Source organism: Ursus arctos, unplaced genomic scaffold (genome assembly GCF_023065955.2).
Source record: "Ursus arctos isolate Adak ecotype North America unplaced genomic scaffold, UrsArc2.0 scaffold_12, whole genome shotgun sequence".
Lineage (NCBI taxonomy): Eukaryota > Metazoa > Chordata > Mammalia > Carnivora > Ursidae > Ursus > Ursus arctos.
In genome coordinates, this window is record NW_026622786.1 from 16,642,963 (window position 1) to 16,670,814 (window position 27,852).

General features: G+C 45.4%; 1 protein-coding gene and 1 non-coding gene across 2 annotated transcripts; one reads left to right on the plus strand and one right to left on the minus strand.

Annotated features, from left to right (window-relative positions):
• Window positions 1-139: 139 nt before the first annotated feature.
• On the minus strand, window positions 140-27,840 carry FNDC7 (fibronectin type III domain containing 7). The gene is made up of 13 exons (XM_048220375.2): window positions 27,591-27,840; window positions 27,060-27,078; window positions 21,670-21,924; window positions 20,396-20,656; window positions 16,821-17,078; window positions 14,912-15,166; window positions 13,351-13,608; window positions 12,155-12,409; window positions 10,742-10,996; window positions 8,504-8,764; window positions 5,265-5,294; window positions 1,295-1,363; window positions 140-1,206 (listed from the first exon to the last, which is right to left on the minus strand). Exons 1-12 carry the CDS (start codon window positions 27,651-27,653, stop codon window positions 1,332-1,334), a joined length of 2,202 nt encoding a protein of 733 aa, XP_048076332.1. The 5' UTR covers window positions 27,654-27,840; the 3' UTR covers window positions 140-1,206; window positions 1,295-1,331.
• On the plus strand, window positions 18,645-18,746 carry LOC113244963 (U6 spliceosomal RNA). The gene has a single exon (XR_003312568.2). It is a non-coding gene; the product is annotated as a U6 spliceosomal RNA (small nuclear RNA).
• Window positions 27,841-27,852: the final 12 nt, after the last annotated feature.

Here is a 27,852-nt window from a genome sequence, read left to right on the forward strand (position 1 = left end):
GAGTTCTCCAAGGGATGTGGATGCATGAGCCCAGCTCCTGTTCATATACTGCTGTTTAAGAACAAAAGTGAATTAAACTCAGCCCTACTCTGTGGTGCTCTCTGATGCAACAAACTCTGTTTTTCCTACTCACACTGTATTTTTTAAGATTTTATTTATTTATTTGACAGAGAGAGAGAGAGAGAGCATAAGCAGGGAGAGCAGCAGAGGGAGAGGGAGAAGCAGACTCCCCACTGAGCAGGGGGCCTGATGCAGGACTCCATTCCAGGACCCTGGGACCATGACCTGAGCCGAAGGCAGACGTCTCACCGGCTGAGCCACCCAGGTGCCCCTGCTCACACTATTTTTTAATAAGCCTTCAAAGGACAAACATTTTTCTAGGTACAACAGATTTATATGATATATCATTGTCTCTCCTCTCCAATGATGAAAACAGTGCAGTGTGAGCGGGGGATGTGACCAACAAGATCGATGGTCCTCCCCACAAAAGATGTGTGCATGTCAGCCTGCCACTGCGGAAGGCTTTGCCTTGGCTGTCCCTCCACTGAAGTCTTTGCACACTCACAACCTTGACTGCAATCCTTCCAGCAACAGGCCATCAGCTCTGCTTGCCCAGATGCTCACGCAGGGGTAACATCACACGATGGTCTGGCTTGGCGAACACAATGAGCGGCTTGGCTTCCTCCTAACTTGAGATGAGGGTGTTTGCTACAACAGTTCGTCTTGGGAGCTGCTGCTCTCCCACCTACGCCAAGGTCCTGCTGGAGGTCTGCCTTGAGAGGAGCCGCGTCTCTGTGTGGTGACTTGATTTCAAGCTCTCCGGGAGTGATCACTTGCAGCCCTTGAATGGCAAGAAGGCTGCATGGCAAGCGCCAGTGTCCATGAAATAGCCAGGAAGTTGGATGTGAAATCTCAGAGATGGCTTCTGCTAAGTAGACCTTTTACGCTCCCAGAACTCTCCCAGTGTGTGAACTCAACTGTGGCAGTCTTCCAGAGCACTTTCTGGATTAATTTCTCTTCTGAGTGCTCTCCATAGCAGATCTTGAACTCCTGTGCAGGTGAAGACATACCTGACCTTGCTTATGTTCAGGAAGTGGAGTCAGAGTTGTCCTCGCAGAGGCCAAGAGAGCTTATCCTACACTAGAGGCATTTTCGTATTCCAATAGAGCTTTTCCACCTCTAATCACACTAACAAGTGAGTCAATCCTGCAAAAGATAGGGGAAGAATTTTTTTTTTAAACAAAGCCAAAAAACTTTGCCTTTAACTCATAGCCTTTCAATTTAAGTTACTCACTAGGGTAAGCCTCTGTTTTTATCCGTGGCTCGCTGTGTCATTCTGCATTTCTTTTCCCTCTGTAAATCACTGAAAGGGCCAGGACGGGAAGAAGCCACAAGATACATTAAACACGCAGACATCTTCTTAAATTAAAAAGCCCTCAATTGTCTCTGAGAGTTAGCTTAGTGTTTTGATTTGAACTGCTGTTTTTGTAGCACTTCACGGCCAGAAAACAGGAAATTAAGACAATCTGAACTGTTCAAAGGGCAAGAAGAAACTGACCAGTAAGTCCCAACTAACTAGGGTGCTTTAGGAAATGACCCCACCCACAGGCTCGTAGAGCTCAGACTGCCAACTCAGGACAAAGTACTTTCCTCTCTACCCCCAGGAAAATTTGCTGTGCTCTCAGACAGCCCATGTTTTACTGATTCAGGGGGCTGCGTAGGGACAACATAATAAACCCATTTAGCTGCTGAGGGAGTTTCGGGGAGGAAAATTCCCCTGAAAGTGCAGGTGAGGCTGGATGCTGAGGACAAAGAATGCCTCCACGGAGTGATGTCAGGCTACCTCCTGTTAGAGCCCCCTTGCCTCGGGTAGATGGTTTTTCCTTTCTCTTTCAACCTGAATCAAATTTCCAGCATCGTAGTAGCTTCTTTGAATTAGGGCTGTGGTTCTCAAACTTCAGCGTGCATCAGAATCACTCAGGGGGCTTGTTAAAACAAAGATTGCTGGGCCCCAGGCCTGGAATTTCTGACTCATCCCTCATTAGGTCTACGGTGGAGCCCCACAGATTGCACTTCTAAGAGGTTCCCAGATGTTGCTCATGCTGTTGGCTCGGGTACCACACTTTGAGAACCAGGGAATTAGGGTATTATGAGGACTGAGGTTACAATGCAAAGATCTTAGTTAGAAGTAGCAAACTGAAATGTTAATAACTGGCACATAATAGAGCATGAGATGAGCTTAAATGGATCCTGAACTAATAATAACTACCATTTATTAAGTGCTTTCTATGGGCCTGTCATGGTGCCCCACAGTTTACCTCTCATTTAATCCTCATAACATCTGATGAGTTGATTATTCCAATTTTCAGGAACCTGGGCTGAAGGAGGGTTGAAGCAACTTGCCTAAAGGTAAGTGATACTGGTGAGATTTGAACCCAGATCTGTCTCTTAAACAATCCATTCATGCTGTTGAAAAGCTTTAGGATAATCCAAGAGCCAAGGAAGATCAAAAGTCTTAGACCAAGAAGATTCCCAAGGCTTCCCTTGGCGTATCTGGGGGCCCCATGTCACCCGGCGACCTAATTGGATCAATCCTGTGTATATGGAGGAGAAATGCTGAAACTGGAGACAGCAGTTTTGAATTCCTCCCTAGATATGATGACGTTCATATGATGTAGAGACTTCCAATGATCCGGCTCACTCTTATTTTTGAGAGTCTTGTAGGATCTACTTAAAGAGAGGGTCAGCTTCCAGGCTCAAGCCTGAACCTTGCTAGGGAAGGGAGAAGTGATGGCCAAGGGCAGCCCAGAGGGACAGAGAGAGGGGAGAGTAGTGACCTAGAGCGTTACTGCTTGAGCTCCAGGGTATCAGAATCACTGGGAACCTGATGGAAATACAGAGACCCAGACCCTATCCCACCTCAACAGGCCTGGGCATCTCCATTTTTAAAAAAGTAATCTCTACCCCCAACATGGGGCTCAAACTCAGGCCCCAAGATGGAGAGTTGCATGTTCTACCGACCGAGCCAGCCGGACAAGCCTCTACATTACTTATTCGCTCTCCGGGAGATTCTCATATACATCAAAGTTTGGGAATTAACACCTAAGCAGTGTTTCTCAAGTTTGAATAAGCGTATGAGTCACCTGAGGATTTAATAAATGAGAATGGGGCCTAAGATTGTACAGTAATAAAAAATTTTTCTGAAGATTTTTTTTAAGTAATCTCTACACCCAAGGTGGGGCTCAAACTCATAACCCTTGAGGTCAAGAGTCACCTGCTCGCCTGACTGAGCCAGCCAGGTGCCCCCTGAGACTCTACACTGACCCAGCTTTCTGGTGAGGCTGGTGAGTAGCAAAGTCTATGAGTGATGGTTTTTAAGCATTTTTTAAAAAAGCATTGCCACTCTGTCTTTAATAAAATCTTAGGGAAGGCCTCTGTAACACACCACTTGTCTCCTGCCAGGGGCCCCCAGGTCACTTCTATTACCCCTCCGGGGCTCAAGGGAACACTGATTAAATACCTTCCTAATACTGGACATAGTTTCCAAAAATGCAGACCCAGGCCTGTGTACATTTCACTGAAGACCAGGGCTGGTGGTCATGAGTCCTCTGGGAGTTTTTTTTTTTTTTTTTTTTTTTAATTTTCTTTTCTTTTCTTTTCTTTTTTTTTTTTTTTTAAGATTTTATTTATTTATTCGACAGAGATAGAGACAGTCAGCGAGAGAGGGAATACAAGCAGGGGGCGTGGGAGAGGAAGAAGCAGGCTCCCAGCGGAGGAGCCTGACATGGGGCTCGATCCCATAACGCCGGGATCACGCCCTGAGCCGAAGGCAGACGCTTAACCGCTGTGCCACCCAGGCACTCCCCTCTGGGAGTTTTTTAAAGTAATCTTTTATAATTTATAAGTTTCCTCAGTTTGTTTTTAATAAGCCAGGCTGGTTTCCTGATAGTCGATGGAAACAAAAACCTTTTAAAAATAAATGGGGCTTGTGCTAATTTTAGACCTGCAGGTGGACAAGAATTGGAAAGTATGTGTCCTGCTGTCCTCAGAGAAGCAATGGACCAGGAGAGGAAACAGACGATAGGCAGTGGAGGGAGACTCCAGGCCCAATCCCTGCCAGTGGAAAGAAGTGTTGGATGGGGAGCTGGCCCAAGCTGGGAGGCTCTCCTGTGGGGTTTACTGGTAGGAAACTTCATTTCCACTCCTACCCTCTGAGGTCAGCCATGTCTGACTGGGCAAGTGGTTCTGTGTGTGTGTGTGTGTGTGTGTGTGTGTCCGTCCTGTCTGTAGCTTGGGGTTGATGGTATTCCTGGGGGTTTCCCAAGGCCCCAAACCAAGTAGGCCCCTGGAACACATGGTAAGGATGCCTTGTGAAGCAGCCCATGCCACTCATGGGGTCAGCACTCCCAGGTCCGTGGTCATCCCTGCAGACCCTCCCAAGAGTAGCCTCCATGAGCAGCTAGTAGCCTCCTAGCCAAGATCGGGCCTGAGCACAGCCAAGGAGGCGGTGAGGGTTATCCTTGCTCCAACTCCCCTTTAGCACCCCCGTTTCCTCCACTGGGCATGTCCATGCTTGCAAACTGGAAGCAGACACGCCGGCTCTTTGCAGGCTGTTAACAGATTGCCCTCTGACACCTGGCTGTTACCAGTGTGGTCAGACGCACAGCAGCGACGTCACCGGCATCACCTGGACCTTGTTAAGAGTGCAAAGTCTCAGATCCTCCCACACCTACCAAATCAGAATCTAGTTTTAACAAGGCCCCAGGGGATTTGCAGGCACACTAAAGTTTGAGAAGGTCTGCTCAAAAGCTGTAGTTCTCGGGCTTGGCTATGCTTTAGAATCACCTAAGGAGCTTTGAAAAATCCCGATGCCCAGACTTACCCCAGACCAATTAAATCAGATTTTGTGGGGATAAAGACCAGGCACAATTATGTTTAAGCTCTCGAGGTGACTCACTGTCCCGCAGGGCCGGGAACAAGGCTCGGAAGTGCAGGATGAGGCAGCTGTCTCTACTGGACCGAATTTACATTTTCCTGTGGGACCCTGGGAGGCTGAAAAGACTTCCCAATGCAAAGGAATTCGTCTCAACTGATGGAATCTGAGGGGAGGCATTCTAATAGGGGAGAGAAGGTTGTGGGAGGAGAGGGCCAGAACCTCTCACGTCACAGAAGGAGTCAGCTTTGATTTCTACTTCATTTACATCAACCAAAAGAGCGACCCTGAACATTCTCTTCCATTTTATCCATGAGAAAAAATGACTTACCCATTCCAAGTGTACTTCCAGAGCAGGTTACTGTAATGAATAACAACAAAGGCATTTAAAATATATTAACTGACATATTTAAGATGGTGAAGATATTAAAAAAAAAAGATGGCGAAGGTATAACTTAAAGAATAATGGGGTAGTCAACCAAAGAATGAATAAAACCCAGCTTGAGTGATAAAGCTAGGAGCCGTATGACCTTGGGCAAGTCGCTTCACTTTTGTGTTTTAGTTTATCTGTAAAGTGGTAAGAATTAGAATGCCAACCTCATAAGGTTGTTACAGGAATCACCTGAGTTATATGGAGAGCTCTTAGGATAGTGCCGGGCATATACCCTCAATAAATATTAGTCATTAGTATCATTTCTAGTATTGTCCTTATTATCAAAGGAAGGCATCACTGATATTGAAAAAAGGAAACCCAAAAAACAAAACCAAAAAATTTCCCCCAGACGCCTGGTTTCTACCAGAGAGCTGGAGCAAAAGTGGATTTCCTAACTTGAGTCTAGATACCCAGTCCTTACAAAGGTGGAGTGACTGCAGCCTTGAGACGGCCGGCATCCCACCAGAGGGTTTTAGAGCTCTAGCCAACAGGGACTTCTGGTGGCTAGCACACTGGCTGTAGGCTCACAGGCAAACACAGAAACTCATTAATTCATGAATTTTTTAATTTAAAATATATTGGGGGATAGTTACGTGCTACGTGTTGAGAGTCCAGAGATGACCATTTAGTAGGGAAAATAACACATTTTCAACTCACAGTCCTATGGTGTGGTAAAGATATGGGTGATGGGGGGGTCATAAAGGAGGGAGCAAGAAGCTAAATCAGCCTCTAGGAATTGGAGAAGACTTCACAGAGGAGAGGGAATTGGTGCTGGTGGAGATCCCTTGATGGAGGTGAAATTCCAGCAAAGAGAAGAGTACTGCCTCAGCTCAGAAGCGCGATACGGCGTTGAGTAAGTGTGTGGTGCAGGCAGGGGAGTGTGAAGGATCATGACCTGAGCCAACGGCAGACGCTTAGCCGACTGAACCACCGAGGAACCCCTATTTTTAATTTTTTTTTAAAGATTTTATTTATTTATTCGACAGAGATAGAGACAGCCAGCGAGAGAGGGAACACAAGCAGGGGGAGTGGGAGAGGAAGAAGCAGGCTCATAGCGGAAGAGCCTGATGTGGGGCTCGATCCCATAACGCCGGGATCATGCCCTGAGCCGAAGGCAGACGCTTAACCGCTGTGCCACCCAGGCGCCCCCTATTTTTAATTTTTTAATGTGGCTACTAGAAAATTTAAATCTTTTCATACATGGCTTGCTTTAAATATCTACTGCACAGTGCTGGTGTAGGAAGACCAACTGCAGACAAAGTAGGAGGAGCCTTGAATGCCACGCTCAAAGTACTGACTTCTATCCTATCGGGCAGTGCAACACTTTGAGGACTTTGAAGCATAAAAGAAACACAGTTGGATCGATGTCCTGGAATGACAACTCTGGTAATAGTATGGAGGCTGGCGTGAGCTCAGGAAGACAAGACTGGTGCAGTATTCTAGGGGAGAAGTGGTGAGGGCCTATCATATAGCTGTAGGTATAGGAGAGAGAAGTTGGATTTAGAAACCATCATGAGGGACGCCTGGGTGGCTCATTCGGTCTAGCAGCTGTCTTGGCTCAGGTCATGACCTTGTGGTCCTGAGATTGAGCCCTGCATCCGGGGAGTCTACTTCTCCCTCTGCCCCTCCCCCCATCCATGCACTCTCTCTCTCTCAAATAAATAAAAAAATCTTAAAAAAAATAAATTAAAACCACCATGAAGGGTGATTGGCTGGCTCAGTTGGAAGAGCATGTGACCCTTGAATTTGGGGTTGTGAGTTTGAACCCCATGTTCGGTGAGAGATTACTTTAAAAAGTTAAAAAAAAAAAACCATCATGAAGTGAACAGGACAGGACTTGGAGACCCTGAGATATGGAGGGTAAGGGAGAGGGAAGCTGACTCCCAGGTTTCCAGCTCTCATACCCAAAACAAGGATGCTGGGAGGAAGATTAGAAACTGCAGGAGAAGGTCAGAAGTTCCCTTTGGCCCTGATGAGTTGAAATGCCTGGGGCACCTCCAGGTAGAGGTATAAGAATATGAATTTAGGGGTTAGAAGAAGAGAAGGGTTATAGATAGAGATATGGGAGCCTGGAAGCTTTGGTTTTTTCATCTATAAATTGGAGATAATAAAATTTGTTGAATCTAACTCAGAGAGTTATTTTAAGCATTCAATGAGCTACCGAATGTGAAAACACTTGATAAACTGTAAAACATAATGCAGATAGAATGAAGCACTGTTATCGAGCAAAAGTCTCTTTTTCCTGAAGAGCTGAACCTCACCCCAAGAACCTATTTCTGTCCCTTCCTATCGGGTACTCTGGGCCAGCTTGTCCTGTGGACAAGATAATGAAAAAATAAGGAATCAGAGCATGACAGGCAAGGGCAGCAAGAACACCAGCAAGAGGAAGTGGCCTGCTTCTGTCCAGGGGCCATCTGGGTTTTCTTGATACCTGTGCGCAATTGGGGACTTTAGATTCTGGTTATCAGTAAAGGTTTCTGAACCAATATTTATTCCTCTTCTTGTGATCACCTATAAAGTTCCAGGGCCTTATCATCTCTTTTCTTTAAAACATTTTTTTTTTTTAGAAATACGTGAAAAATATATGACTATGCCCTGGGCAAGGTAGCAGAAGGTGCTGGAATACAGAGCAGGAGAATTGCTAATGTTTCTCCGCCAGCTCTGGTGAGATGGCAGGTGCTGACAGTCTTGTTTGTGATCACAGACTGCCTGCCCACTCATATTTCCAAACCTAGCTTATGATTTATAAATTCCTTTTTTTTTTTTCTGATCCTCCAACTTCTCAGTCATAAGTCTGAAACAAAGATTCAAGTCTCTTAATTTTCAACGTTTTAGGGTCTTTCATGATCTCTGAGACTATGTTAAAAATCTATTCCCAAATCTCAAAGCAGAAGATCATTTTAAATCTGCTTTACTATTTAAACAACAAGCATCTGGTCCTTTTTCTGAAAAGAAAGGGATGGTGAAGAGAGGAGTGTCTCCGAATCATATGCTAAGAAAGCTTCACAATTCCAAAGAAGCTTGAGGTCCCGTAGCTTTGACCTTCCTACCTAGCCAATAAGTGTGATTGCTCGGAGTCTTAATTCACAGATCGAGTTTAGGGTTAGTTTTAAATAAAGGGTTGTAACTTGCTCTACCTGAATATATTTTTTTGGGGCAGAAAGTAAGCTTCAGTCCTGTCTCAGCAACTGGTGAGACCATCACGGTATATACATCCCCACAGGGTATCTCGGTGACGTCACAGAAACTGAGGCCAGCGCTTGGAGTGCATGTGAAAATGCCTTTGGAACCATAGAGGTCAGTGCTGTAATTGACAGAGCCCCTGGAGGCTTGCCAGTAGATCCGAATGCCATTGGGGCCCAGCCTGTATAATTTCACTCCCAAAGGGCAGCAGGCACCTGAAGGGTAAAAACAAACAGACACAAATCACTACCCCGCCGTCAGATAAACGTGGCCCGTATTACTATGGGGAAACAATATAAGTACCCTAAATAATATATGATTAGCGCATCATTTGAAGGGGTACTCAGGTTCTTTCTATTGATTAGAAATCCATGTGTGGGGGTGAGGTGGGCCATGAATATTTAATAGAGAACAATGGTGAGCCCAAAAGTTCCCACTTGGCAGGTATACATTATATCTCAAACTATGGGAGTCAAATGCACAGGACCCTTGTCAAGAGCTTCCATAATGCCCTAGGTCCATATGGTTTTAATTGAAGAGACGCATTTTGCTTGCTGAGCAGCATGACGCCTGGGGAGCAGTCTCCCACCCGACAGTCAAGTGACCAGGCTTTGCTCATCCGCACTTCGTCCATGCTAGCTCCCCAGGTCCTTCTCTTTTTCTTTTCTAAATGCCTTGAGCAGGCCACACATTCTGTGTCAAGCAGGACACCAAATGGCGGGGTACTCAGTAACCAAGATAAAAATGCTGTTGTAGAATGATTAAAAAATTCAGTTAGAGGGGCGCCTGGGTGGCGCAGTCGTTAAGCGTCTGCCTTCGGCTCCGGGAGTGATCCTGGCGTTATGGGATCGAGCCCCACATCAGGCTCCTCCACTATGAGCCTGCTTCTTCCTCTTCCACTCCCCCTGCTTGTGTTCCCTCTCTCGCTGGCTGTCTCTATCTCTGTCGAATAAATAAATAAAATCTTAAAAAAAATTCAGTTAGAGATAATCAGGTTCATTTGATTAAATCTTTCCTTTCTTGAAGAAGAAAAGAGTTTTTTACACGTGAAGATAAGCAGTGGGCTCTATCCCCAGAACTGGATATCAGGGTTAGAATTCAGGCAGCAAATCCAATGGAAAATCATGGATCCAAAGAAAGGATGACACACCTTGCATGTGTATAGCATGTTATAAATGCTTTCACATGATAGTTATTACTCCTCTTACCGATGAGGAAACGGAATCAGGGAAGATAAGGCAACGCAGCTCATAAGAAGCCATGTCCTCAGGCTCCTGGTTGAAGACTCTTTCTACTGCCCCTGGGGTGGCAAAATTATATTTCCGCTCTCCCATCCCATGCCCTGGACAGATACAACTAACTGATCATTGTACTCTTTCTCATTAAAAAGGCATTTTCAGGGGCGCCTGGGTGGCGCAGTCGTTAAGCGTCTGCCTTCGGCTCAGGGCGTGATCCCGGGGTTACGGGACCGAGACCCACATCAGGCTCCTCCTCTGGAAGCCTGCTTCTTCCTCTCCCACTCCCCCTGCTTGTGTTCCCTCTCTCGTTGGCTGTCTCTCTGTCAAATAAATAAATAAAATCTTAAAAAAAAAAAGGCATTTTCAGGAGTTTTCTTTTCTCTTCTTTTCTTTTCCAAACCAGTGCTCCAAGCAGCCACTTCAGCAGACTAGACTCATACAAGAGAATCTTATTTGCTAACCCTGTACCACTTCTACCTTCCCCTGCTACTCCCTAATGATTTGGTCTTTGTGAAGAACAAGACAGTGCTCTTCCAGCCTGTTGAAATAAGAAACCAGAGAAGGAGCCGGCGTGGTTTAGAAGAGAGAGGTAATAGCATGATATAATGAAAAGAAAAGAATTCAAGCCAAATAGAATGTGTGACCTCAATGCTTTCTGGAAACTCTGCCAGACTGAGTTACTGTGCTGCGGGTAGCTGGGCTGTAGAGCAATCTGTCCTCCCTTCAGGGAAAGTATACCTGCACCGTGTTACCCAGGGAATCAATTCACCAACCCCCAACAGAAGCCTCTGAAGCTTTGAGGTTCTAAGTCAAGAGGAAAACTGTAACCATCTAGAAACTAATCAGAATCGGTAATGCTAGCTGGATGGAGAGGCAGCACCTTTTTAAATGAGAAAGAGGGGCTTGTGGCTGGATTTAGAATTGCTCCAGGGCTGGAGTTGAGAAGTCACTTACTGGAGGAGTAACTTTGGTAGGCACAGTCTGCAGTCACCCCGGTGGCACTAATCGCTTTTAAGGCCACCGTGTAATTGGTGCCACAGGAGACGCATCCCAGGAGGCACTGGTTTTGTTGGGTGAGACACTTCGACTGTCCGGCGTGTGACTCGAGAACGGTCACGTAAGTTCGGGCCCCGGTCGCAACAGTCCAGCTCACGTTGATTACTGACTGGGTGACCTGAGTTACTGTCAGCCCAGCTGGACAGCATGGCACTTAGGTGGGGAAAAAGAGAAAGAATTGGGATTTGGTGTGGAAAACAACCAAGAGTGGTATTTTGTCTGTATTTCATTCAATATCCTAAATTTCTCAAAACCTTCCACCGTTAATCAAAATCTCCTTTTGTTAAGCAAAATTTCATTCCCTTTGATACGTTATTTAACATCAAGTGTACGTAGGGGGTGCTCTCCCCAAGAACGCGGAGCACTAATTAGCTGCGGGTAATGTGAGTTCCAATTTTTTTCAGAATAAGGAAGAAATCCTTTGTTGTTCCTCAACATTAGCAATCTCGGTTGCAAATTCCAAAGCAATGGCTGCATTCACCTCTTCTCTCAATATAACATTTCATAGCCTTTACAATTAAATGTATTTTACCTTTTTCGTGCATTTCATAGTGCACAATTGATATAAAAGCTTGTAATATTTTTAGCCACTTAAGAATAGCACAGCCAATTCTCAATTTTTCAGGCGCCCATGATTCAGGATATAGGATATCTAGAATCTTCCTGAGTATTTGTCTCTGTTCTGCTGCTTTTTACATTCCAACTTTTATAGTCCAAAGTGCCATGCATTGTACATAAGAGAAAATAATGTCCAAAGGCTTTAAGTAATTTGCTAAATTGGCCTCACACCCAGCGCTATGAAGCAGGAATAGCATTCTCTTATCAAGCTCTTACTATGTATCAGGCACCGTGCTAAGTACTTGCAGCACTAACATTCACCCCCCCACTCCCCACCAGGAATCCATGATCTGCCTTTTACCAATTAGAAAACAGAAATTCAGAAAGCATTTTATACAGGAAGATTTGAAAGGGCTGGGCCAAAGAAAGAAAAAACAAGCCAGCTCATTTGGTCACCTGCTGGTAGCTTTGGGAGTTTATGTCTTGGAGGAGTATGAATTCAAAAGCGTGTTTTGTAGAGTCAATGTCTTCCTCCTTCGATGTCAGCATATGAATATATTAGAGTTGGCTGATGATACTTTTACAGAAACTGTGTCCCAGTATTGCAAGTTTTATCTTCTGAGACTGGGGCTGTTTATGAGTCTAATGGACTTCTATCACACTCAGGGCGGATCCGATGAGAACGTGTGCGTCCTATAGCCATATCGAAGGACCACACTGAAGTCAGCGTTCAGGCTGGTGGCTGGTACCTACCTGTTTCTAGGGGCACACTGTAGCTGGGCAGGCTCCGGCCGGCCTGTGTTTCGGCCACCGCGGTGACGGAGAACACCGAGCCGCAGGGCAGCCCTGCCATGGTGCAGGACTCGCCCCTGCTGCTGCACCGAAACAGCCCTTTCTCCCCCTGGGCAGTCACGGTATAAATGGCATCATTGTTCGTGGATTGCCAGTGCACGTTAATCATGGAGAATGCATCCTTCGAAACGTTCTTTATCTCAGGACTGCAAGGAGCTAAGAGAGTTTAGATTATTAATTGAAACAGTGTGAGTCAAAAACAACAGGTGTGCCATTTGGTCTAAAACTGATCTTTCCCCCAAATGAGATCATCACTGCTTTCAACCAGACCAAGCACGTAGGCCAGATTCATAGAGCCTTTGTGGGGAAACATGGTATGAGGTTCCTACAGCATTGGACTCACTGGAAAATGTCAAGAGGCATTTTCAATTCCAAAAGCAAAAGCAATTAAGACAAACATTTGGGGTCTTGAGGCGCCTGGGTGGCTCAGTCGGTTAAGCGTCCAACTCTTTTTTAAAAGATTTTATTTATTAGAGAGAGAGAGAGAGAGCAAGCACAAGTGGTGAAGGAGGGTCAGAGGGAGAGGGAGAAGCAGGGAGCATGACGCAGGGCTTGATCTCAGGACCCCAAGATCACAACCTGAGCTGAAGGCAGACACTTAACCAACTGAGCCACCCAGGTGCCCAGCGTCCAACTCTCAATTTCCGCTCAGATCATGATCTCAGGGTTCTGAGATCAAGCCTCACATGGGGCTTGGTGTGGGTGCTGCTTAAGATTCTCTCCCTCCCTCTCCCTCTGCCCCTCCTCTCTACTAGCTCACTCTTTCTCTTTCTCTCTGCCTCTCTAAAAAAAGAAAGACAAATATTTGTGGGCTTAACCTTCATAGTGTAAATATGGACAAGCCCCCCAAAAGTCAGAGGAACTGAATGGCTGAAGTCATCACTGGGGAAACCTTTCATTCTTCCCGTGACCTTCTTTTTTGTTTTCTTTTCTTCCCACTTCCCCTGTTCTACCTTCTCTTCGGCCTCTCTGTAGTAAGATAAGGTCTCTAATGGTCCCCACAGAGTAGTTTTACACTTCTTACTTAACCCATGCCGAGGGCATAGCTGGGGTGAATTGTTCAAAGGTCAGTGAAGGAAGTCATAGCTGCATATTACCTGTGGTTATAAATTGGGACGTACACGACATATTGCTGCCCCGGACTTCGCTGAAGGAGTGCACTGTGATGTTGTACTTGGTGTCGCACTCTAGAGCTGAGAGGGTGCAAGCAGGAACAGTGTCATTGCACTCAACGACGGTGAACCCAGCTACAGCCTTGGTTTCATAAAGTTCAGCACCGCGGACAGGAGACCAGACGATCTCCACTCTGTCACTGGACACCAGCACGGGGTTAAAGTCGGTAGGACAACAGGGAGCTGAAAGCAGCCCAGAGAGAGAATAGAGGTCAGTAAAGGAGTAATGATGTCAGAGGGACCCGACCTCCCAGCGCTCAGAGCCTCTGCCACCACTCTCCTAAAGTGCGGCAAGAACCTCCACGGGGCGCCTGGGGTGGCTCAGTCGGTTAAGTCTCCGACTCTTGATTTCGGCTCAGGTCATGATCTCAGGGTTGTGAGATCGAGCCCAGCGTTGGACTCCTGGCTGGATGTGGAGCCTGCTTAAGATTCTCTCTCTCCTGGGGCGCCTGGGTGGCTCAGTCAGTTAAGTGTCTGCATTCGGCTCGGGTCGTGATCTCAGTGTCCTAGGATCGAGCGCTGCACCAGGCTCCCTGCTCAGTGGGAAGTCTGCTTCTCCCTCTCCCTCTCCCCTCCCCTCCACCCCTGCTGTGCTCTCTTGCTCACTCTCTCTTTTTCTCAAATAAATTAATTAATAAAATCTTAAAAAAAAAAAGATTCTCTCTTTCCCTCTCCCTCTGTCCCTCTCCTCCCTCTCCGTCTCAAAAAAAGGTGTATATATATATATATATATATATATATATATATATATATATATTAGAGAATCTCCTACAGGTCTGTCCAGCTCAGATCTTGGCCTAACACCCACTTCATAGAGCATAATTCCTCTCTGTATGACCTTCAAGGTCATTACAAGCTGCCTCCAGTCTACATGTTGAGCTGTGCCTCCCCCATCACCTGCCACACCAGTCTTCTCAATTCCCCACCCCACATATGCTCTTATTTCCCTATGCCTCAAAGACTGCTAAGACTCTATTGGAATGTTGTTCCCCTCTTCTGCATGAGAAAAATCATACCTAGCCTAACTGTCCGGATCCTATCTGTCTTTCCTGACACTAACCAGATAAGACTGAGGGCTGGAAGAGGGGGAAGCATCATTGTATTAGTAGATCTTAGAAGAGACCCTACATTAGGTCATGGACGAATTCTGACAAATGTCTAACTGGGCTCGGACTTTCTCTGGGATGAACTTGCCCCACCTACATTCCATCCACCCTTTAATATCCAGGTCAAGGGCACTCCTTCCAGAAGGCCCTCGTATGCTCTCTTTTCACTCCTAAGTCTTGCTTTCTTGTCAAGCTTGAGGCCAGGAAGCCAAAATGTCCTGATCTGGAAAGAACGCGAGAGGAGAGATTCTCTTTCTGTTCTTGGCCCTCGAATGAATCCCGGGTAGTCTATGTAAGTCAATTAGTGCAATAGGTGATTTATGCTGCAGCTGAGTTTAGTGACCCCAGCACTCCCTTTACAAGCATCAGGTGCAACTTACCTGTGGTGTAATTGAACACATCGCCCAGGGGACTCTGCCCTGCCTTGTTATAGGCAAAAACACTGATAAAGTAAGTGAAGCCACATTCAGATAAGAAATTGCACTGGGTGAAGGATGTGTTGCAGTGGACTTCCAAGCCATCATCGCTCTTCACAAAAGCCACATAGTAATCGCCCAGGTCTACATTGGACCAAGCCACAGACAGGTGGCCTGGAGGATCTTCTCGGATGGTCACTCTTCCAGGGGCACAGGCAACTAGGGAACAGTACGTAATGAACAGCTATGAGAGTCCTGCAGCAGATTTCCTTTATCTCACACAGTACGTGCTAGACCGTGTCAGAAGCAGGCACGGATCCCCTTGGTTAATACTGCCCGCGTTTCCGTGTGAAGGCAGTGACAGGATCAGCACAGCGTGAAGGAAGGAATCTTATTCTTTCGAGCTCTACGCTTTTAAAATTTTAGCCGTCTCTAGCGGCAATCTTCCTAAAATACATTCCACAACTCTGGAACCCAGAAAACACACAGCACTTTCTAAACATAGTTCTTTTATCGATCGGCGTGGGTCGTTGCCATGATCCTGACTGTTCCCTACACAAAGTGCGGTGGTGTCTCCCGACCGTAGTGAACATGCAGGATTCAATTCCTTCCATGGCGCTTTACCCCGGCTGCACATTAGAATTAACTGAAGAGCTTTCACAAACTAGTCATACCCAGACTCCATTCCCAGCAGCTCCCATTTCACTGGTCTTGGGTGGATTTTTTAAAAACTCCCCAGATTCTCTTAATGTGTATCCAAGGTTGGGAAACTGCATGGTTCTCTCCTGCATGAGATGGACAGACTTGGATCTGCTGTGCTTTGTAAAGTGGTTTCTTATCTCTTCCTTCACGCTCAGCTATAACCACTCCTAACATGCCATCCAGAGTGAATTACAGCTGTCAAAAGAGAAGCCAAATCACCAGGGGTGCTCTCGGGGACCTTAATTTAACAGAACCCTAGGCGACAGTGGATATGAGGGCTTGGCTGTACTTTCTCCCTGCGAGATACAGTGCATCAGCCTGGGGACGGCTCTTTTCCTCTCTGTTCAGAAGCCTTTTACGCTTGGAGTGGTGCAGTTGTGGCTAAAGGGAGCATTACTGTGAAGAGCTACATTTTCTTTGGCCGAGAGGACTAAAATCAGGCCATCCTGGGCTTGAATCCTAGCTCTAACACCTATTATTGGTGCGCATTTGGAAAAATTAGTTCACCTCTCAGACCTAAAATTGTTCTATCTAAGAAGGAGACAATAGAGCCTACCTCATTATGCTGTCATGAAAATTAAGTAAAATAATGTATTTATAGTGCCTGGTACAAAGTCAGTCTTCGCTTTGGTGTTCATTCCCATCACCAAAACATAAGATGTTTCTAAATAGAGGAGTAAACCTCCACATATGTCAGCCTTTACTTCTCTGATAAGATGAAAATGGGAAGATATTTATACACATACTAAGAATTATAGACCGCCCTTCTTTATCTTAAAAAATAGCTCCCACCAGGCCTGGGTCTGTGAAGCGTGCGGTAAGGAAGCGGCTGCTATCTCTGCACACTTAGAGCTGTGTACCCCTCCAGCTGGATCTTAGAATTGTACAACTTTACAAAGGATAAAGGAAATTAATTAATGATAGACTAGAATAGGAGCCAGGACTCCTACCAATTTTCAAAGAGGTGCTATTTCCAATGCCTGATATCTGGTGTCACGATCGCATTATTAAAACTCATCGGAATGTCCAATTCAATGCTTTCATTTAGACCAGGCTTTCATGTTCACTGCTTCCAGAGTGTTCTGGAACATCAGCAGGTGATTCTTTGTTTCCCTTCTGGCAGTTTCCCTGGGTCGCCAGTCCCACAGTGATCTCACTCTTGTTTACGTACCAGTTTTTAGGGCCTCCGTAGAAGTTGATTTGCTAGAACCAGCGTCATTACTTGCTAAAACTGAAATGAGGTACTCAGTCCCACACCGGAGTGAGGAGATGGTACAGGTCCTGAGAGTTGTATGACAGCTCCGCTCTGAAGAGTCACTCAAAGCCATCACGGTATAGTTGAAAGCTCCTTCCGTTGGGGCCCATGAAACAGAGGCCTTCAGAGCCCCACTGTCAAAAGAGACCTGAATGTTGGCAGGGGCCCGAGGACCTAGATTTTTGAGAAACAATTAAGATTTTGCAGTAGCCTCAAGAACGCAAGTAAGATCTGGCCCAACAACATTGCAGAGCTTGGAGGATGAGGCTCCATGACAGTAGGAGATTTGCTAGTGCTTAGAGCAGAACATTGGGATTTAGGGTAACATGTCTGCCATTGACTGTGCAAACTCATAACTAGCTATGTGACCTTGGCCATGGTATTTAGTCTGTTATTTAATTTTTTTATCATCTGTAAAACGGATCTAATAAGATCAGTCCCTAGCACATATAGGTGGTGAATAAGCGTATTTTGCATGAATGAATCAGTGAATGCACAGCACAAGTGATCGAATAATTAAATGAAATTATAAATGTGAAGGGCCAAAAGGGCCATGTGGATATATTGTTATTATTAAGTGGTAGGTCAAATGTTCTGTTATTGATTGATGAAGCTGAATAGATTAGGCTTCAACAACATCCCTTCCTTCCTTTTTATTTCTATTTTTTGAAGATTTATTTATTTCATTTAGAGAGAGAGAAAGAGTGCAAGTGGGGGGAAGGGAGAGGGAGAGGGAGAGAATCTCAAGCAGACTCCCCGCTGAGCATGGAGCCCAGTGCAGGTCTCTATCCCATGACGCTAGAGATCATGACCTGAGCTGAAGTCAAGAGTCAGCCGCTTAACCAATTATAGAGTAGTCTCTACACCCAACTTGGGGCTTGAACTTACGACCCCAAGATCAAGAGTCATATGCTCCACCGACTGAGCCAGCCAGACACCCCTCCGTCCTTTACTTTTGACACCTGATAAGACTTTTTCTGTAAGAGCTTTTAGGTTATAACTGTTTCTAGAAGAGCAGACTTCCATTCCATTCTAAGTCAAAGGGAAGGAAGGAACGTATCTAGCGTGATGGTCACATATTAAGGTAGTCATTTTAGTGTCTCCCAAACCACTTCCCTTTACATTCTCAGAAATACCCCTTCCTTTTTTTTTTCAGGGTTATCCTCTTGAAAAAACTTGAGGAGTGTCCTCTTGGGCTGGGAGGAGAGAAATTGGCCTCAGTTACAGAATCTGTGCTGTAATGAGGCCCACCTGGCAGGCATTAGAGACCTCTTTGCACAGCATATGAGCAGAAAGCAGCACCTCCTGGACCCAGGGAAGGCCCCGTTCAAGGAAACAGACTCAACATGCTCAGCAAGGCAGGCACCTGCCATGGTCCCCCTATAGGCCATCTTCAAGGGCCCTTCCCCCGATTCGCGGTCAGCTTACCCGCAGAAACAGATCTGCTCTGGGGTGATTCCGGGCCCAAGGCTAGAAAGGGCCGCCTGCCGTATTTTAGAACAACCTGCCCTTCCCTCACGGGGTATGAGAAAGCCAGGAGAGATGAGTAGCGTAGTGGGGGGCTGTCAGGGGCTGAACTGAGTCCCCTCAAAATTCACACGTTGAAGTCCTAAGCCCTAGTACCTCCAACTGTCATCTTACTTGAAAACAGGGTCATAGTAGATGCAATCAGTTAAGAGGAGATCATTAGGGTGGGCCCTATCCAATATGACTGGTGTCCTTACAAAGACTGCTAACTTTGTGCTCGTTTCAGCAGCACACATACTAGAATGGGGACGATATGGATTAGCACAGCCCCTGCACAAGGACGACAGGCAAAATCATGAGGCGCTTCATAAAAAAATAAATAAAAAGAAAATAAAATAATAAAAAGAGGAAGTCTGGACACAGGCACACGCGCCCAGGGAGAATGCCACGTGACTGTGAAGGGTGCCCTCTACAAGCCAAGGAGAAAGGCCTGGAGCAGATTCTTCCCTCGCAGCCCTGAGAAGGAACCGGCTGTGCCGATACTTGGATTTCAGACTTCTGGCTTCCAGGACTGGGAGACAATATGTTTTTGTTGTGTACGTTGGTTTGTGGTACTTTGTTAGGACAGCCCTCGCAAACTAATAGAGAGGCTAGCTCTAAACGCGACACAATTTTAAAACATGGGAAACGAATGAAGAGGAAGGCTTTAAGGAAACAGTCACTGTCCCTGTCCCTGTCCCCAGCCTGATGGAGAGGCTTCCTCCCGTGCCGCTCTGTGCCTACAAATCCTTCTCTCCAAGCACTTGATACACGGAGCTATAACCACTGATCTGTGCATTGCTCTCTCCCAAGACATACTCCGTTCTCGGAGCGTCGGGATTATGCTTTGATTTTGTTTCCCCATCAGCTAAACTATGCCCAACACGTAGTTAGCCCTTGATCATTGTCTGTGGAAAGAAAGAATGAATGGATGTCTAGGAAAAGGCCCAGGGACACTGGTTGATCACAGACATCCTGACTCACCAGGGCCATCCTGAATCACCTTCGGGCCGCCTTGCTAGGATTTCACCGGAAAGAAGTATTTTAAAGGCAAACCCGTTTCTCCCCGAGTTTCTGTCTTGACCCGTAGATAATGGGGCTGCCACTCCCCTCCAAACTTCCACTTCCCTCTGGTTTCTTTCCACCCTTTCCTTGGTCCTCTCCAAGGGATGAGCTAGCTTATCTGTTTGGGGAGAGTCTAGCATCTATTAGACCATATTGTTAGTGGATGGATGGCTTACTCTGCCTTGAAAAAGGGAAAAAATCTCTCTCCTTCCCTCTCTCTCCTTCTCATTCTTTGGGCTTGCTCCAGAAGCTTGGGGTGGGCTTCCACTTATCAGGCAGTAGGATCCCCTGGTTGGGGTACCCCTGCCATGGGGATGGTGAGAGAACACACACCGTGCTCCAGCTTCTCAGCCTACACCTGGAGGGGAGGTGATGGGAAGCCCCGTGTTGACCTCAGGCCTAGGCTGAAGTTTGGGGAAATATATCTGAACCTCTGACTCCCACCACAGCGTTAAGTACGGTAACAACAGGAACTTGTTTTGTTTGCTGCTGCATTTCTAGAAAAATGCCCACTCAAAGTGGTCCCACACTCACTAAATGTCTACTGAATCAATGAATTCCTGTTTGTCCCAATTCTTCTTGTTTATGCTGTTGGTCTGAACCTAGAAAGGGTATGGGAGACTGATAACCCTACAGAGATCATCTCCTGCTGTGTGATACCGAATGCATGTGCTTGGAAGTAAGCGGGCTATCCAGGAGGGAGGGGCCGCGCTCTGAGTGCTCGGAGCAGCACGTCTTTGTCAGCCTTTCGAATAAGGAGGAGGAACAGTCAAGGCACTATAAATACACTCATAATACATGTAAATATCTGCTGCCAGCTGCTCTGTACTTATCACTTAACACCACTCCTGATGGCTACAATAGAGCCCCTCTCATCAGCCAAAGGGAGATTGCTGGCGGCTGAGCTGGGGAGTTCTTACTTGTTCTCTGATTGCAGGTGGAGTCATCCCCAGGCGTTCCATTGGCATTCCACGCGTAGGCCTTTATGGTGTAGAGAGTCCCAGCTTCTAAACTGCCGAATGTCAAGGAGGTGTTTGTGGTATTCTCTCTCCATATTCTACCCAAACCGTTCGCTCGCATGATGGACACAGAGAACCCAATTGCCATATATACAGCTTCCCACTGCACTAGGATAGAGTCTGGACTTGGAGAGCTTACTTCTAGAATTGGTGCGGCCAACACTACAAAGACAAAACACATGCGTTTGCAGTGGAGGATAATTCAAATCTGGGAATAAGTAATTTGAAGTTGATCATCCGTATTATGAAATAATTATCTACTTTGCAAAAGGATTTACAGCAGTGTTCTATTAAATAAGGGTTTCATCTAGGTAATTAAACAAACATTAATTAATTTTAAATACTTATTAATAATTAAATAAATATTAAATAATCTAAGTGTGTATTAATCATAAATGACTCGGCAGAGGAATGGGGAACAGAAAAACTCTAATATTAGGCATTACATTCAACTGGAGGTTTGTAAGAAATTATATAAAACATCCCTGTAATTACAGTTTAACTCAATGGGGGAAATGATGGTTCATAATATTTTAATGTGCACACAACCTTTCGGAAATATGCCTATGTACAGTTTTATCAAATCAATTTAAGTAATGCTGATGACAAACTCTAAACGTTTTTATTTTAAGTAAGTCAAAATGTAGCAAAATCCCTTCTATGTGTTCTTTATTTAGCATGGTCTTCGTGGATAACTGAGGTTAAAAACAGAAATCCCAGGGCGCCTGGGTGGCACAGCGGTTAAGCGTCTGCCTTCGGCTCAGGGTGTGATCCTGGCGTTATGGGATCGAGCCCCACATCAGGCTCCTCCGCTATGAGCCTGCTTCTTCCTCTCCCACTCCCCCTGCTTGTGTTCCCTCTCTTGCTGGCTGTCTCTATCTCTGTCGAATAAAATAAAATAAAATCTTAAAAAAAAAAACCAGAAATCCCTTTTTCAGAGATTTAAAAGCAGGGATATTCTTAAAGATGCCCAGAAACGGGTTTTATTTTCCAAAGCATCTGGAATTTAAATACCACCTCCTCCACCGATATCTGAATTGCCAGACACATCATTTGGTGGCTTTCGCCTCTGGGCCCTGAATCGTAGGCAGTCACATGACACACAATTATATCATGTACGGGACGCGTGACCCAGGTCCCAGGCATCGCTCAGCAGAGGATGGGCACCCAGCTACCTGTCTTTGCCTGCTTCGGAGGCGATGCTTGGCTTCTCCCAGCAGCACTGATGGATCTGACGGTGATCTGATACACGGTCGCAGCTTTCAGGCCTGTCACAGTGCCGGGGGAATTGGCCACCATGGTTTCAATGACAGTGTCTCCATCTTCCGCCGTGAGGAGGTAACTGGTGGCCCCTGACACTGTGGCCCATTCCACAGTGATACTGTTGCTGATTTTTGAATAGGCCTGATTGATAGTGGGTATTTCGGGAGCTGAAAGAGATTTTGAAGACTTTATACATTTATGTATTTATTTATTTTAGAGAGAGGGAGAGAGAGAGTGTGTGCATGAGCGGGGGGGGGGGGGCAGCAAAGGGAGGGAGAGAATCCCAAGCAGACTCCATGCTGAGCATGGGCCCAACACAGGGCTCCCTCTCACGACCCTGAGATTGTGACCTGAGTGGAAATTAAGAGTCAGATGCCTAGGGGCGCCTGGGTGGCACAGCGGTTAAGCGTCTGCCTTCGGCTCAGGGCGTGATCCCAGCGTTATGGGATCGAGCCCCGCATCAGGCTCCTCCGCTATGAGCCTGCTTCTTCCTCTTCCACTCCCCCTGCTTGTGTTCCCTCTCTCGCTGGCTGTCTCTATCTGTGTTAAATAAATAAATAAAATCTTTAAAAAAAAAAAGAGTCAGATGCCTAACCGACTGAGCTACCCAGGCACCTGCTGGAAGAGATTTTGAAGTTGCACATTAGCTAGGATACCTATGAAGATTAACCGACTGAGCTACCCAGGCACCCGCTGGAAGAGATTTTGAAGTTGCACATTAGCTAGGATACCTATGAAGATTATTTCTTTCATCGTTTTGCTTTTCAGACTAAATCATTTTTACGTCATCCTTTAGACATCATTTTCTTTTTTTTTTTTAAGATTTTATTTTTAGGGGTGCCTGGGTGATGCAATCAGTAAGTGTCTCTAGGTTTCTGCTCAGGTCATGATCTCGGGGTCCTGGGATTGAGCCCCGCATCAGGCTTGGTACTCAGCCAGGAGTCTGCTTGATATTCTCTCTCTCTCCCTCTGCCCCTCCCCCTGCTTGCACTCTCTCTATCTCGCTCTCTAAATAAGTAAGTAAATAAATAAATCTTAAAAAAAGAAGATTTTATTTTTAAAGAATCTCTACACCCAGTGAGGGGCTTGAACTCACAACCCCAAGATCAAGAGTCCCAGTGCTCTACCGACTGAGTCAGCCAGGCACCCTTGCCCTTCAGGATCAAGACAAAACGGAGAAAAAGAAAGGCAGAGCTATTCTCCAGAAGAGAGCCAGAAAGCTCAAAGCTCTCATTCAAGAACAGGATTTCAAAGAGATTTTTCCCAGTTGCCTCTAGGATATTTTGCACTTTTTGTACTTTTCGAAGAGTTAAATCAGAGTGGGGCTCAAAGAGTGGGGACCCTGGCTGGCCCAGTCGGTGGAGCACGTGACCCTTGATCTGGGGTTGTGAGTTCGAGCCCCACATTGGGCGCAGAGCCTACTAAAAAACAAACAAACAAAAAAACCAGTGGGGCGTGATTGTGGGAAAGAACTCTGAGAAAAGGAAAGAGTCACCGAGAGGCTTCACTCTAGAGGCTTCTACTCTGGTGTGGCACTCTGTGAATTCCCGGGCCTGCTCTGCTGCCACTAGTCTCCCCTCCTTGCCCCTCACCCTGCTCCGCTGCCTCGGCCTGATGGCGAGGGTCCCACCGCTGCAGCTGTTATGTCTCCATCTCACTCCATCACTTGCACATTTCCCAAATGGAAGAAGTGGAAGAATTGAGTTGTTTTAGGATTGCTCAATTGTACTTGCATATTATCAGCTTAGAACCATTTTTAGATTCTTCTATATGAAATAAAAATCAACTTTATTCTCCCCTTCTCCATCAAAACATCTGCCCCAGCATAAGAACGAGATGCTGTGGGGCCCTCCTCGTCCGGGCCAGTCCATGGTCTGTCTGAGGGATATGAATGCTTATGTCAGGAGTGTATACACTTCCTATGCTCTGGGGCAGGGGTAGGAGATACAGCATGCTGGAGATTTACTACATTGCAAAAATCACAGACGCAGAAAATGCCCTGGGTATAGGAGGTCCAAGTGGAAGGGAAGTTCACATAGAAATAGCTGGTTTTAAGTTCGGAACTGGCACTTAGCCTTTTCTGTTCAATGATACTGCATTTGCTGGGTAAAATCCCTATATACTAAATTCCAAACCAAACTACAGGGCAAAGAGGAGAAAAAGTAAATACAGACCACACGTGTGATTTACCAGTATCAACTCCCTCCCCCAGCAGACCCCCACCGGCCGAATCCCTCTGTGCATGACACAGACAACCTTCTCTTTCTGCACCAATTGCCCAGAGAGCTGGCTTTGGCAGCAACTCAGAAATAGCCATGCTGCAAGACTGAACAAAGTCTCCACTGTGCACTGGCCAGGCATTCCTTGAACATCACCCAGGACTGCTCCTTTGCCATCAAAAGAAAACTACGAAAGTCGTATGTGCTGGGGAAAAGTTGCAGACCTGCACATCTTAGCCATTTGCCAGCAGAAGGTGACTCTGCAGGAAGCATCCACGTCCCCTCTCCCCTGCAGGATAGAAAGCCCCACCAAGGGGCCTGGGTGGCACAGTTCGTTAAGCATCTGGCTCTTTGTTTCGGCTGGGGTCATGATCTCAGGGCTGTGGGATCGAGCCCTGCAACTAGCTCCTTGCTCCGTGAGGAGTCTGCTTAAAATGACCTCTCCCTTTTCCCCTCCCCCTTTTCCCACTCTCTCTAAAGTAAATAAATAAATCTTTAAAAAATATATATTAAAAAAAAAAGAAAGCCCCAGTAAGGGCCCCACTTTCATCCCTCCAGTACACCCATCCCTTTTCTCTCCCAGTTATTTGTCCTGTGTCATTTGCCTTCTTTCCTCTAACTTTGTGATATCTCTCAACTCCGTTTTCCTTTGTTCCTGCGGTTTATCTTATCTCCTGCATCAGCTAGTCCTCTCATGGGAATGGGTTAACTTCCTGGAGAAATGACAACCCAACGAGCCAGAGCCATCGATAGACAGGGCCCGACAGCGCATTCCTGGAGTGGTTTGAGAGGCATCTGAAAGGCTAGCATGACATAGACTGTGTCCTCGCAGGCCCACCAAGGGGCTGAGGGCGCCAGGGAACTTGCCCCATTGAAGTATGCTGCGAGGCATCCTTGCTCGGAAGGAGTAATGCATGAAGCCAGTGTCAGCGGGATCAAACACAGGTGCAAACCGCACAGGTCTGGATCCAGGAACTCCGGGCTGGAGCCCTGGCTCTGCCATCTACTTTTGCATGTGAATGTGTACAAGCCATTTAACCTCTTCTAGCCTCCGCTTTCTCCCTTGAGCATGCAGAATATTAATAATATCTACATTTTAGGATTTACTTTGAAATGTAAAATATCAAAAAAAAAAGTGAAATATCTACATCTTAGGATTGTAATGATTAAGTAAAATAGTGTGTGCAAGGGCACTTTGAAAGGTGAGAAGGGTTAGTGTGTGCATGCCTCTGTGTGTGTGTACCAAGATGAGCAAGTTTTGGGTTTGGAAGAGCAGACCACATGGCACAACCATGGACAAGAGCCAGGGGAGGGGGGGTCTGGGGTAAGCACAGGGGAGACAGATTGCCTGTGGTTCTAGGGCAGGATCTGAGCAGTAACAGCAGTGAGATATCAACACTTGTGTCCTATGTTTCCTTGGAAGAGATGAGAAGCCCAAGTGGTGTGGGTAAGGCTCTGGGAATTAGCAGCACTTCTTCCCTCTTTCCGAGTTCCGCGTTTGGCCCACTTAATGCTTTGATGAAAGAGATAACTTGGTTCTCTAGATGTGCAAGCAACCACTCTGACCAGTGACAAGTGAAAGCCTTTGCTTCTCAGCACCTGCGCGTTCTACCAGCTCATGGAGAGCTAAATTAGCTCACGCAGCCCCAGCGGCCAGACACAGAGCCTATTCCAGAGCCTGAAGAGAACCGTAATACACACACCCAAAAGGAAACCTCCTTTACAATGTCAATAAAACACATCCCCTTTATTGGAAAGCCAGGGTGAGTCAACTAACAGCATCATCTCAGCCTGCCCCATTCTTTCTCTAAATGGTGTGGAGAGTGTGGGACTGAAAAGGGACCTGCTCTGAGGGCTCAGTGTGTCCTGTGTGTCCTGGGACCTTCTAAGAGACACAGAACTAGATTTTGTCCACCTAAAGGCCACTTCTAAAAAAAGTTACTTTGTATCTGGCCAACCAATCCTTTTCACTGCTTCATGGTCACTCCTGAAGTTTTCTCAAGAATACGGTAAGTAAATAAAAATAAAGCATGAGATGATTTTTGAAAACTTATTGCACATGCATGAATTTTATGGGTCAGTCATATGTAACTATGCCAAATTTTAATGTTTTATTTTATTTTTAAAAAATACTCCCCCCAAAATACAAAAAAAAATTTACCCAATTTCGGGGGAGGCGCTACCTGGCTCAGTTGGTAGAGAATGCAACCCTTGATCTTGGGGTTCTGAGTTCGAGGTCCATGTAAGGTGTAGAATTAAAAAAAAAAAATCTTAAAAACCACCCAATTTTTAGATTGCCTTATTTACACTTCGTTTTCTGTGGTATAGACAAAATAATAAGTAAAAATTGTTCTCATTTATGTTGAATTGCCATGAGATTTTTTACTGGTGATATAATCAATATAATCAATATTACATGAGTCCTCTAAATAATCAAAATAAAATAATAATAATAATAATAAATAATCAAAATGAAAAGGGATAAGACTTAAATTTCTAGAATGGAGGAGCCAGGTGAGGTCTCTAGAGATATTATCTTTACCTTCAGTCATTCATTCAGGAAATATGATAAAAATATCTTTTTAAGAGAAAGCCTTTTTCTAGCTCTGAGTTATCATTTTCTGTGTTTTAAGGTGCACTATTAGAAGTGTAAAATCCTTTTTTATTAAAATAGAGAATCTTGAATTTCTATTCAAAAACATTTCTAGTTTTCTCCTCTAATTCTTTAGAAGACAAATAGGAAAATTATATAAATAAGACTCTTCACTATTTATGCTTAAAACTTTATTTCTTTGACTAGAATGATAATCATCATAATATTTTACTGATGGCTAAATGTATTTGAGAAAATTCATCACTACATGACTTTCTATCCATCTCGGTGCTCAATAGGAATATCTTATGAGGACTTGTAAGTTTGACCCATGTGTTTGTCTCACCAGTTAGAGTCACAGTGTGAGTGCTCAGAAGATGGTGAATATTTTTCCTGGTATAGCTTTTCTATTTCAGGGTAGCCCAAGAATTAACCATGGAAATTAACATCAAATATGGGGAGGGAAAGCTTGCGTTTCAAAAAACTTTACCTGTTTTTGCTGAAGCAACCTGAAAAGGAAAGTTTACAAAAATTAGAACCATGAAGAAAAATACCATTTGGGGAAATGTAAAATATAAATCAGAGCAGTAATAAATGTTTCACAACATTTTAATACCTAATGTGAGCAATATTTGAATCCATACAGAGCATTTATTTGCACAAATCATTTCCAAAACTCAAATCTACCACAAAGGAATCCTATTATAGAATTTAGAGGCTGGAGGCAGATCACATTACTATTTCATTTTTCTCCCTGAATCTGCCTATTGAACTAAGTCAGTAGCTGCTGACAGATTTTTCAAAAATCTTTGTTCTTAAAATATAATGATAATCTTGTTTTCTTTCTTTAGTAAACTGCATTAAATTTCAAATATGCAAAAATATACATTCTTCGTATGGTCCAAGAGTATTTTGTTTTTTATCCCCCCACCCTAGTCTCTCTCAAAAAAAAGAGAAAGGTAATAATGCCTTTTTTTTTTTTTCCTAAATAGTTGCAGGTAGGTCGGAATTGTGAACTCACCATTTTAAGACAGATGAGGCTGAATCCAATCAAAGGCCAACATTTCTTGGGTCTACCAGCCATGCTGTTGGACCCAGCACTCACATGGCACACAACAGAGTGATCAGGGTCGTCTCGGGTCCCCAGGAGGACAGCACTGTTGGTCGCTGGGTTGCTGGGCAGCGATCCTGGGCAGTAGCTCCTCCCCGTTGGTGTGGAGCTGATCCATTACTGGGGGGCCATGGAGACTGGCAGGGACGGGTATTGCAAAGACTGTAAAAAA

Bases quoted from the DNA above. Each gene is read 5' to 3' on its own strand.
- FNDC7 (XM_048220375.2), bottom strand. From the start codon at position 27,653: ATGGCTGGTAGACCCAAGAAATGTTGGCCTTTGATTGGATTCAGCCTC. The intron at 20,657-21,669 runs GTAGCTGGGTGC...TTGTCTTTGTAG, and splicing joins TCCGAAGCAGGCAAAGACAG to TGTTGGCCGCACCAATTCTA. The intron at 10,997-12,154 runs GTAGGTACCAGC...TCCCCACCTAAG, and splicing joins CAGTGTGCCCCTAGAAACAG to TGCCATGCTGTCCAGCTGGG.